The sequence below is a fragment of the Sprattus sprattus genome (genome assembly GCF_963457725.1).
Source record: "Sprattus sprattus genome assembly, chromosome: 1".
NCBI lineage: Eukaryota > Metazoa > Chordata > Actinopteri > Clupeiformes > Clupeidae > Sprattus > Sprattus sprattus.
This window is the reverse complement of record NC_137920.1, coordinates 66,834,411-66,847,531: the sequence shown is the minus strand read 5'-3', so window position 1 is coordinate 66,847,531 and position 13,121 is coordinate 66,834,411. Positions and strand designations below refer to the sequence as shown.

The following is a 13,121-nucleotide window of genomic DNA, read 5'->3' as shown; positions in this document are numbered from 1 at the left end:
TGGAAAGTAAAATGTGAAAGCTGAAGCAACATCACCTAAGCCTTTTATCCCTCATTCACCTGAGCAGGGAAATGGATACAGCACTGTGGACTCATGCTTCGTCTGTCTCTGGTTGTTCTGTCCTGGAGTCTGTCCTCTACAGGTCAGTGTGCGCTTGACCTGACAGGATTCGTGTCATGTCCTGGTCGGACACCTGCTCTTGCTGGGACAGCCCCATAGCCTGACACAGGCAGGCAGCCAGAATGTGCTTACACTGAGGAATAAATATGAGAAGACAGGACAGGTCATGAGAACTCCTGGAGGTGATGGAGGGGCTCAAACACTGCTTCATACCCACAAACACAAGACACATCCCCCCACAACAGATAACCCCAAAAGCTACTTTGTATTTAAAAACCTCTCTTATCCATTTAGGTAATTTATTCTTTACATGCAGGGTGATAGGATATTTAGTTTGAAAAATATATAACTCCTTAAATATTGATCAAGAATCAGGTTCCCTCATCCCTCGAAGATGCAAGCCTATCTGTAAACATTTAGCTGGCTGGCTACTTAGCTAAGCTTTCTCATATACCAATTCAAGCACACATTTGTCTCTAAATGGAGCCTATTTTCCTCTTGCACTGGCCCACAGCAGACAGTCACTACTGATGACAAGCAGCTGAACCACTGAAGACCACTGTGCTGTGGCTGCCCTCTGCTTCTGAGCTGCAGGGTGGGTCGGTGACAGAGAACAATAATTTGACCACAGGGAAACAAACAGTCTAAATTAAAGACTTTATGAGGAGAGAAACTCAAATGTCAGTCTTGACAGGATGTTTGGTTGACCACACGGCACACACACAACAGCAGGCTCCTTAGTCTAGTCGAATATGGTGCTATGGGGTTGCTTAACATCTTGCAATGACAAGTTACTTCCCTGTGTCTAGATGAACAACACACAAGCTGACAATAGCCTAAGCAGAATCAACACAAGCCTCTCCAAATGCTCCCACTTTGCCAAAGAATATTGTGGCTTGCGACAGGCTGTTATAACATCCTCCCGACACTCAAAAAACAAATACTTCATTTTGAATTGACTCAACAACTTGACTGCCCTGTAAAAAATTAGAGCAACGGATTTTAAAACCAACCAACCAACCCCTCAAATCTTACATCCTTTCTGAGGCGTTATGACTAACCACTTGGGGATTTTGGTGACGGTTATAGTTAAGTCTTACCTCTCTGAGCTGAGGTTACGATCCTGGGACACCCACGGAAATGAGTAAATCACCGCCTTTAAAACTCATTTTCATTGTTTATGCGTTGCAAGCATGGGAATCAATTGAATTTCTCTGAGTATTGAAGGATTAAAAGCACACCCAGCAACAACAAATCATGGATTTTATGGGAAACAGACTTGGAGTCATCCTTCCTGGCTTTGAACACGTCCAAAATCAAAATAATTTTACAATGACTTCATAACAATGATTCTACTTTCTCTGTCTCTCCCACACAGCATATGTGTGTTTAAAAACATTCTCTAAATCTAGCTCTTTGACACATGAGGATAATCTAAACCAGATGTGCCCCCAGTCTAGACACGATGGTAGTGATGCACAACACATACTGTACTTCCACGCACAGAGAAGGACACATGCTCGAAGCTTGCCAACACAAACCATATCAGACACGAATGCTGCTAAGGGAGGGGTCAACGTTGATGAATGTATTAATGTTGTACACTATATTTCATTTCTTTGATCGCAACAACAACTGGAATAGTCAAGATGAGACCCAGTGTTAGAGCAACTGTGTAAAATGAGAACAAGGTTTATGTAGCCTTACATAACCTCCGTAGTAGTCATGGAGATGTCCAAATGCCCAAACTTCCGACAAACTAGTGCCAAGTCTTCAAAATAGAGAACTTCGTAAATTACAGCATTTTCAAGTTCTCTCTTTTTTTTTTTTTTTACAACTTGTCTAAGTAAACTCCAAATGAGGATGAGGCAAGAGACGTGCTTTCCTTTCACTTTGAGTCCCCTGCACAGATCTCGCCTCTTTCCTGTTGCTCTGCCACCACAGAAACTCCCAGCCACATCTGCATGCCTCTAGTGCTGTTCCACCACCACAGAAGTCAGTGTTTAGCGATCTGATCTGATCTGTTGAAAAACCTAAGGTGTTATAAGGGAAGCGAGAAAGCATCACTGAGGTGTCTGGCCATGTGGTTTCACAGTGTCCCCTGTCACTTTCACTTGACAGTTAAGATGGGTCTGGATCCTCATAACCAGGGACGATGCATTGACCAAATCTACATTGATACCATCAAGAAATAAGACGGTACTTTTTTCATTTTAACTTTATCTTTTTACTGCTAGTTTCAATGCCAGTATATGAAGACGACTCTTTGACCTCTTTCTGCATTCTGCTAGTTCTCAGACAGCCAAGTCCATTTTAGGCCTCTTCCTCAGGGAACTGCACTCAGGCTACTATTACGTTAAATTGACTCTGAAATCACACACAATCAACTGCCTGCTATGGGCAGAAACCAGATGAGAAATAAACAAGCTGTTTTTTTGTTTTGCTGCAGATATACCAGATTCAGGGAAGAAAAGGAGGTGGTGGCGGTGGACTGGGCTGCTCCTCAGAGTACTTACCTAGAGGCCATCAGCTGTGTATATGATGCAGGGAGGGAGGGAGGGGGGGGGGGGGGAGGAGGGGGGGGGGAGAGAGACAGGAGACTTACCAGCAGACTGGTGTTCCGCTTCAGCACCAACATGGAGAAGGCAGGACATGGGCAATAGTGGCAGGAGGTGAAGCAGGTATACAGCTGCCCTGAGCCCCCCAGTACCTGAAGGAGGGAACAGAATAAAGACGAACAGAAGATAGAAACAGAATGAGAGAGAGCCAAACAGCAGAACATGGAACAAAGAAAGTGCAAGAGGGAGAGAGAGAGAAAATGTACAGTTAATTCTTCTTTGCTCTATATTGCTTGTCATTTCAAAAACATCCACCTGTTCACACAAACTAGTTCTTAAAGCTCACTCTGGTCACACATTGAGACTGCGTCTCTGCTGCGTCAAGAGCTAACCCTGGCATTCCCGCTGGTGGCCCAAAGCCACGCCTGGGAGTCAGTGTGCCCTTCACTTCACTGCGTGGGAAATCCCACAGCCTGACCAAACAGCCGGGGGAACAGATATGTGTCAATGCAGTGCAGAAGAGACAGAAGAGCAACACCATCCTGTACTCAAGCGACGTAAATGAAACGGTTTTAGAGGAAGTAGCGACAGAGGAAGTACAGTGTCATGGGAATATGACCCAAATGTGAGCCAAAAGGCTCTCTCTATCCAAATTCTGAGCAGGGAATTTGCAAGGCAAAGGGTTAAAACAGAGGAACAGAACTGTAGTGTGCAAGGGTAATGCAATGCTTCTGTGTGCTGATGGTGTTTGACTAGGCTGTAAATAGTTTGCCCTCATAATGCCTTGGGCATGGAACTTGTGGTGGGATCGTTCCGGAGTAATGTGATTAGGCCTTCACTTTTGTGTCGTGTATTTGCGTGGCTGTTATTTGGTCTGTGTGTAGCGTGTATGTGTTAGCTTAGTTTAGTTTAGCCTTGCCTTCTGTTAGTGTTTCTGTCCACCGTCATGGTCTGCGTTAGTGTGATGCCAGACCTCCATCCTGTGTCCTGCCATCTCTGTCTGTTCATTGGCCAAAAAATGGGGATTCTCGGGATTATGCAGGGTATAGGACCCTGCTGTTTAACCAAAGATCTTTGTGTCTGCTTCCATTCTTCTGGGCCGGCTCGCCACAGTTATTATTGGTATTCTTTTTAAACTCCCTCGATCACATTTAAATTGTTCCTCTGATACTGAAAATAGTTCACAGCCTGTATCCAATCTGCAAGTTGAGTGCAGTGAACGTGATAAGGAATGAAGAGGAGCAACTTCTTGGTGTTTTGAATGTTACAAGACCTCCGCAGGGGACAGCAGCGAGCATGTTCCAACACATTCAGAAAACACTGCCCAAACAAGGCATACCTCAGGCGTGACACAACAATAACAAGGTCCTCAATTCCATCTCACTTCACAAAAGAAAACAGATTCCATGCTGGAATTTGGGAATATCTGCCTTGCTATGACCCCAAGAGAAAACATAAGAGATGATAATGACAAGCTTCCCTGTGTGCTTTGAGCTTCATCCTGTCTGGCTCATGTTTGACACCAAAACGATCAGGTCTGGGTCAAGGGCCAGCTGAATCCATGGGCTAAATGAAGCCCAAACAGGTTGTGAAATTGATGAAGGCACTGGGCTTTGTCTCGTACTTTGAAGAGGAGACTTAAATCTCTCTTGGGGGAGGAAAGCAGCAGTCCCCTTCACAGCCTATGACTCATGCAGACATTAACAGAGGAGACGGATCAGCCATCATCAGCGTGGCTAATGACCTGTGCGATGGCACCAGGCACTCCATTATCCCAAAGGAGACTGATTCACTGAGCCGGAGCTTCACTAAATCACACCGCTGCTGAGCTCCAAAAAAAAAAAAAAAAAAATACCCATTCTGTCTCAAAGTGACACCTCGTTGTAGATGAGTCACAGTAAGAGCAATTAGGTGTGTTTGGAGCTCGTACAAAGTGACAAAGGAGGGGACTGCAGCGTCTTCAGTCTTCAGTGCCCACATCACCAGAAGAGGTGGAGAAGGTAGTCGAGGCCGAGACATGATGTAATCTCTCACCCCTCCCAGGGGTGGAGGTGGGGGGGGTATTTTCGTTTTTTTTTCTGCTCCATTAGCTCAGTTGGGCTTTTCATTTTGCAGTCCACAATCAGTGCCAAAGCCCAAGTGATGGAGGCGATGGATAAGCCACGGACCCTCACATTATCACTCGGAGCATGCACGCACCACTTCAGCACACTTGGGTATTCCGTTGATGGGTTAAAATTACTTGAGCCCAAGCAAAGGGATTATTAAGTGCAAGAGGAGGAGAGGGAGACTTGTACTGTGGCCCAGTCGGGACAAAGCTGTTCTCGAGAAGCCAACCCTTTGGCAACTGTCAAGGACATTGATTTAATGTATGCTAAGAGCCAAAGTTGTTCTGGCCAGTCATTTGCATTCCTACCACAGATTGACTAATCATTAACTGGGAACACTTCAAGGCTGAAAAAATCCACACCAAATCCAGGAATTTCTGGAAATGTGCTGTGAGTTCGCAATCCCTACTTTCCGGGTTTCACACAAGATTCCGGGATTGCAGAACCAAAAGAGTTCGGAGCCTGCATTCCAGCTGGAAGGGATGCTTTTGGAAGCCCTGGGGGTAAAAGAAGCACGGCGTGCTGAGGGCCCCTCTGCAGCTGCCAAAGAAAACTAGCAGGAACAGCTCTATTCCAGCTGTTCTACAGATGACAGAGGGGGATCCCAAAGGAGATGGAGAAGAAAAGTAGAAACTGCACTGCCAAGAGCACACTACAAAAACTATGTCTTACTATATTTCATCTATGTAACTGTAATGGTACCTTAGGCGTAGTTGCAGTGTATTTTGTGAATGTGTTGTTATGCTTAAGGCTTTTTCCAGGGAAAAACTCACTTACATAGGTCAGTTTAAATACTGATATTCTCTCATGGATATTGTTTTGAACAAAGCATTCAGCAGATGTACACCCCGAGATCTGCTAATGTCCAAATTACCGACAGGAAACAATAAAAACCTCCAATGCAACAGGGAATAGACATGGGGAAAGAGGTGCTTGAAAGAGGGACATGTGCTAGTAACAGGATAGAAAGGCTTTGTATACATCATCAGCTTGTAGAACCTGGGTATTTACTCTGTGCATTCATTCATTGCATATTGTTTTTCAAGGCAAAGTCATAACTCTTCCCCTATGGGTCATCACTCTGGCCTGTGTTCATATTGCTGAGGCGCATCCTCCGCAGCCCAGAATGATAAAACAGGCTCACTCCCACACGTCGTCTCATACACACGCTCGCCTGTGCCGCAGTCTTCTAGCCTCAGACACTCCCAGGCTGACAAAAACTTTGAGGTTTGTGCATAAACCATCACCTCACCCCCCATACACCACAGATGGCCATCACCACATTTCAAAGTGATCTAGGCCACGGTTTAAACATCCCATTCAACGCTTCTTTAATTAAAATAGGTTTTATTTCAAATGTTCATGTGTCTCATGAGAGTGATTGTGTATTAATCTGGCCACCCCTTCATTCTCCACTGATCAGAACCTCAAGATCAGCTAGTGAATGAACAGCTGTTACTCTATCCCCCCTAGGTACCTACACTAGTAGCTTTTCACTGCAGATCTGATGCTTCAACACTTCTTGCTGTCCACTTCCTGGAACTAAATATTCTAAAAACACTGTTATGTGTTCCAGGAAAGTCACCGTGCAAGGATAGGGAAGGAAACTAAGACTTGAGAAATGTCTGTACCATGATGCAATGTTTCCCCAATAAATAGATCAGTCAATCAATAAATCAATCAATCAATCAATCAATCAATCAATAATAAATTATGACCGAAAGAAAGGAAGGCAAAGAAAAATATATTTAAAATAATAATCCATTTTTAGATATATTAAATATATCTGGAGTTTACATTTTTCTGAATGCAGCAGTGATTCAACTCTTCCACAGCTTGGAGCTAATTTACACACTTAAACCAACCTATTGTTCCGACAATGTTTCAAAGCTCCATATGTAAGTAGCCTACATACAAATAGTATCTTAAAGTAGACATATAACTGGCATTTGGGAGGGTATGTTCATGCACAACAAATGCATTGCAGTAAATCCCAAAAACGTTCTCCACCCAAATTGGAAGTTACTCTGAGCTGTCAGGGTTGAGAGAAGCAGCAACCATCCATCAGGAGGCTCACAGCTGAACACAGCCCACCTCGCCCCAACATTGAGAAGTTCAGCTCAGGTAGCCAAGGCAGCCGCTGTGACAAAGCCCGGGCATTATCTATGGGCAGACAAAGGCCAGGACATTCATTAGTGTCAGCCAGTGTGAAGTAGCAAGGCTCAATGAGATTTTTGGGAAATATACACCACCATTCTCTGGATGGAGTGAGGATCATTCAGCCTTCATTACCACAACTTGCCATTCTTGACTTAAGCCCAACTTGAGGCCACCGGTTCCAGTACATCTCCCATTCCAGTAATTTCTCGCAAACTCTCCAGCAAGAGACCGCACCACCCCAGGAGGATTTTTGACCCCCATTCCAACATGGAATAGCAGACCATATGCATTGAGCAAGCCTTCAACGGCACTCATTGTCCTATGAGAATATGCTGTCGAGGTTAGCTTAACATCATCGACACACCCACACACACTTTCCCAGTAAAAACACTTGAGTTCTACTTTGAGATCTAAACTATGCATTTGACTGTATAATTTGTCTTTCCCTATTAGGCTAATATTCCAGCCAGAACAGTCTGCCTGTATACAGATTGAATGAGGTAGTAAGGGCTGTGGGGGGTCACCTACCATCATTTTTCAAGTTGTAGGATCTGACAAACAGTATTGATAGAAGCTACCTAATGTCTCTGCCTCTTGCTCCTTCACACACACACACACACACACACACACACACACACACACACACACACACTCGCTACAACAGAAAACTTTAATCTTAAAATCATTCTGAAAAATGCCACAGAATGTAAATGAATATGCACGTATATACAGTCTTGTTTAAATCAGTTATCTATTCACTCCTCTGTCTATCCTGTTTTCTGACTTGGCACACAAAAACTGGTCCACATATAAACATGGAAGATACTGTATGCAGCTGTGTTTTTCCCCCCATGTGTCCTCATTCAGGATTCATCTCTCAGACAGATAATCAATACTGTACCTCACAGTTCCTTTTAAACACACAAACACACCGAGAAAGAAAAAAAAAAAGACAGCGATGGAGAGGGAGGGAGACAGAGAGAGGCAGAGAGAAGGAGAGAGACAGAGAGCGATTTTATGGAGGATCAAGGATGCCTAACTTCAGCAGACCCACCATGCTCTCTCACCATTACAACACAAGGATGTGAAAGTCCTTGTGAAAGTGTGTCCTTCACAAGCTTCCATTCCTCCGAGGCCTGAGACTCACGGGTGGCGAGAGGGGGCCTCAGTGAGCACTGTGACAATCAGATTTAAGGAAGGCTAAGGACAGGGCCCCGGGGCAATTGGTGTTATTGGGTAGGTTGATCTCTACACAGCATGACATTTGAAATGAAATATTAATGAAGGCTTTCCCAGCAGACACACCCAGCTATGTCAGAGGAGTCTTCAAAGCTTGAACTCCCTCTGAACAAACTACGCAGACCCTAAACTACGCATTCCCCGAGAAATGACCTTTCAGGAGAAAATGATGCATACATGACATAGGTAGGCAGTTGCTTGGGGCCTTGTGAATTTGTGGCGAAACTGGAAATAACTGTCCAAGGTTTCATGTGGGGCAGTAGACGTCTTAAATATTAATATTAGTCCGCACTGTTGTAGAGCCAGTCACGGCGTGTACCATCCAACAACATAAGTGCAACAGTTTCTTAACGCAATTGAAAGACTGCAAATTCAAGACAAAAGCCATAGTGGTAATTATATAGTTATCCATTATACTGTAGCTTCATAGAAAACGTCTGCCTGCTGCGGGTTACAACACACAGTTCACAAGCCGACGGCCACCAATGCGGCTAGCTATATTTGACACACCAGCCACCTCAAACTTTTAATAGCCCCGTGCGTCGACTCATCCCTGCTACGTTGCACTTCGGGTAGGCACACGTATTTTAGGTTTTTTTTCTTCCCACCTTGGCAAATTATATATCTTCATTGTGTGGTCAATGTCTGGAAAGGGTAGGCAAGTATATATCGACAATAAGTCTTAAAAAACAACTTGACACTGGAACAGTCAACATTTAAAGAAATGCTTTCCAGCATCCTTGTATTTAGGTTGGAGGCATTGTTCTGCTTGTGGAAGTGGCTATCAGCTTACCAACTGGCATCATGAGTATTGTATTTGTTGACTTATTGTGCTAGTTTCTCTATTTGGCATTTTACTTGTTTGGTGGTAGAGGGGATTGATTGTTAATATTTTTGTATTTGTATGAATGTGGTTGTTGTCGGTTAGAAGAGTGACATCTGATAGACATTAGGCCTGGTGATATGTTAGTATCTGGGTCTGTCCTTTAGTTCTGTGACTTTGCTAATTAAAAAGTGCTTTTTGTGCACTTGCTATGATTGTGTTAAGCATACATGTCAACTCTGACGCAAATTTATTGCGGGCTATTCATTTCGAGAAAACATAACATAATGCATGAACGCACACTACAGTACATAAAGGACATCAACCGGATGCTTTTTTCTTGCCTCCAAATCATTAAAATAGCCCCTGGTCCATGGCATAGCAAAACCAGACAACATAAAAAATGTAGCTTTAAAACACTTGCACACTTATGAGCTCCCTCCACACACACAACACATGATTTGAACATGTGATCTTTTATAGGAGGCTACACATTTTCACCTGTTCTGATAACTAACTTGTGAATATGGCTGTACTTCAATATACAGTAAAGACAGTACACTACAGGACAAGATAGATCACCAGGAAAAATTAAAAACTAACTACTAAAAACGTACAAAAACAAAAATTCTACTAGCCAGTTACCATAGCTACTCAATATTCAGAGGTGGAAAAGGGGTTAGGTAATGTTCTAATGACGAAGAAGGCTGACTGCACAAACATATAAAGATGTTAAGTTGAAGCCAGGGCAAGGAACAGTTAAGATATCAACGGCTAAATCTGTCCCCACATCGTGACTCACAGAAGGGTTCTGCACACGGGCAATCTTAGCTAAACAAACAAAATAAACTCAGATGTAGTAGTAACCCCATGAAAAAGGGGCCAGCCAAAAAGAAAATACTCTGCAGATAAATCTGGCAAAACAATATTGTGACAACAATACGGAAACATGACATTGTTCCTTTTTCACCAGTGTGGTCACTTCTCCGTTTCATGATGTGTGAACAAAGCCATGTCTAGACATCTGAGCCACCACCACACCAGAAGTCCATTAAAGGTAATACAGGGGGCACTTCGAGGAAATGAAAACTCAAAGACGTGAAAACTGCCTTTACCGAAATGTAAACGTCAACTGGCACCATCTGTCATTCTTAAGTCCTTTGTAAGAACTACATTTTACTTCAGAGATATAAACAACTTTAAGGATGTTATGGAACAAGAACACAGTGTTTGGCAATGACATTCTCTTGCCTTGACAGAGCTGGACAGCAATTGTGGATGTGATGAGGAGGATTCCAACCCCAGACATCCTTCATTAGATAAAACATTCACCATAGCTCTTTTGGCGTCTTATTGCGGACAGCCCTGCACACCCAAATCAGTTTTTAAAATGTTTGAATCTAAAACTGATGCGTGACCACGGTTATGACTTACTTCTTCTTTTTCTAACTACAGAAATAGACATATGAAGAGAGAGCAAAAAAACGAGTGTGTGTGTTCACAGGAAAACACATAGGCTCTACATGGTAGAGGAGTTCTGTCAGTAAAGGCTGATATGTTGACACTGATCCAAACATGCTTCTGCAGGGTGAGGTTGTGTCATGCGGTCTCATAGTCAACCCGTCAGGGAGAGAGACAAAGTGGTCAACTGTTGCTGGAGCCAGTGAAATAAACCGATAGTAAGACCAAACAACACTTGCCCTGTGGCGGTAGCTGAGGATTGTACAAATGAACATAAGCAATAGAAAGGAATGGAAATGAATGGGTATAATTCCCCTGACTCAAAAGTGTGTTAAGTGTTTCAAAAGTAATCTCTGCTTCGATACTGTCCAGTAATTGTGTGCACTCTGGTAGACATAAACATACTTAGTCACAGTAAGCATGACTGTAAAACCGAGGGGCAGGCAGGATGAGTAAAGGCCAGTCTCTTACCCGAAACACTCTTCTGCCACTAGGAGATGACACACAGGTTACAGAGCGTTGATCAACAAGGTCCAGGGCCTGGAGAGCACAAGACCCAAATACAGACCGCAACCTAAAAGAAAACATGACACTGAATACACAGTTGAAAAGTGCATCCAAAAACACAAGAATTATCACAGTACCAGTAAGTACCACAATAACATAAAGAGCCAGGGCACGCAAAACGGGGCATAAACTAAGTTCACACCATTTATCACTCAGGTTTGTTTCACTGGCTTATCATTTGCTTGTGTTAAGGACTGGTGTCACAGAAGTGTTTTGCGTTCTTTTTGTGAAGACTGGGGGTGTAAAATACTATGCATGTGGTCAGCAGTATTCTTCACATATAAGTCGTGACCGAACCATCGCTGAGATGTTGAGGTTGACAGTGGAAGCTACTAGTACAAAAGTGTGAGTCTAGTCTAGTGCTAGTGATCAGTGAGATTAGCTAGTGCTAATGAGAACGTGATAGAGCCACACATGTGCACACACACAGAGACTTCACCACAGGGCTAAACAGCCCCCTATGATAGAAGACTCAACCTCGTTCGGCCATGGGGAACGTGTGCTGGGTGAAAGCAAGTCATACTCACGCAATGAGTAGATCATCAGGAACTACAAAAAAAAAACAGAAGTGTATTAAACATTGTAATTTCACATAACGTCAATAATGGTACACATTTGCTCACGCAACTATAGCTAATTCGGCTATTGTTGTCATTCGAGACAGGAAATGTGCTGTAGAGGTGGCTCCCCCAAGTGTCCACACCTTGTTTTGCAAACTTAGCCAGTCACTTCAACTAGTATAACAACACAAATTGAGTCAGATGCAGATATACTTTGGGGAATTATCATTACCACCAGTTATTCCTCATCCAGGATGAAATCTAAGTAAATTCACAACATTAGCGACAACTTGTAATTTCCTTGTGATGTTATTCCTTTTAAAGCACGAACAGCTGATTAGCTACCGTCTTCTCTGACTAAATCGTTCGTTTCTAACATTCAAAGCAGATGAAAATCATTTTCAAACTCACGCTGAGATCGTTCCTTATAACTTTTTTCAATGTCCGTTAGCAACTGTTTGGCAACCAATGGAAGAATTGAGGACGGCATGAAGTGTGGTTAGGTTTAAAGTTAGCTTGTTTGTTAGCTTAGATATATGAAGTAAGTTAACTTTATGGACAAATAAACAGCTCATCCCTAAACCCGCAGTGGTACATCACCGCAATTTTGAATATTATAGGCGAGCGTCGCCTTATTTTCTCAACCTGAATTTAACAACACATGAACACCTAGCGTTGTCTTCGTCTTTTACTTGCCACAGACGTCAAACGTTTGTTTTTCCCTCTCTGCTCAACACTATTACGGTGTCCGATCTGGCTCTAAACGCAATTTCCGTTGTACCCACTGCCCCTGATGTAAAAAAGTGAAGGACGATTTCGGCAGGCTGAGTAGAGTGTAGCCAAAGAAGCTCTGTAGTACTAGTACAGTTCCTGAGAAGTCTCTATATCCCCACACAATTCCCCTGATCCGCAGAGTGTGCTCAATCAAGGTCTGACCATAACTGTAACCTTCACTCCTAGAGGATATCTGATGAAGGACTTTGTCTTTTTTGTAAGTTGTATTTACATTTACATGTATTTTAGCAACTCTATTGTGTGAGATATACTAGGATATAGGGGTGGCAATACGTAATTGATGCACTGACACCAGATATCAATACACATTTCCAGACTCAGGACGATACAAAAAAAATTATGCGTTCACAACTGTTGTAGTCCATGGGCCAGACAACATATTAGTAGCCTACCATCTGAGGGGGCAAAACTTTATCTATACTAAGTTGTTTGTAGGACTGATATAAGTATATTAATATATGATAACCCTTGCACAAAAGCAGCTTTTCATATTTTTGGGCTATATTACAGTTTTCACTGAAAATTCCCCAAATCGCACATGTGCTAATATCATCTTAACAGTTATATCATTTTGGTAGAGCTGCTGTAGCGAGAGAGCTGGAGAAAAGCGTTGCCCCTGTAGACGTTATCCCAGAACCATCAACAACCATCATCGATGGGATGAGCTTGGTGTAGCAGGTGAAAGGGGGATGACAAGACTTTCACATAGCTGGCAGAATCAGCCCCAGCC

The 13,121-nt window shown here is 43.1% G+C and overlaps 1 protein-coding gene across 1 annotated transcript; it reads right to left on the bottom strand.

The window, feature by feature from the left end:
- Positions 1-136: 136 nt before the first annotated feature.
- On the bottom strand, positions 137-12,199 carry zswim7 (zinc finger, SWIM-type containing 7; the record flags this gene model as incomplete). The annotated part of the gene is made up of 5 exons (XM_080836257.1): positions 12,008-12,199; positions 11,564-11,585; positions 10,941-11,043; positions 2,726-2,830; positions 137-253 (listed from the first exon to the last, which is right to left on the bottom strand). The coding sequence occupies exons 1-5, from the start codon at positions 12,084-12,086 to the stop codon at positions 137-139; spliced, it is 426 nt and encodes a 141-aa protein (XP_080692383.1). The 5' UTR covers positions 12,087-12,199.
- Between the last annotated feature and the right edge of the window lie 922 nt (positions 12,200-13,121).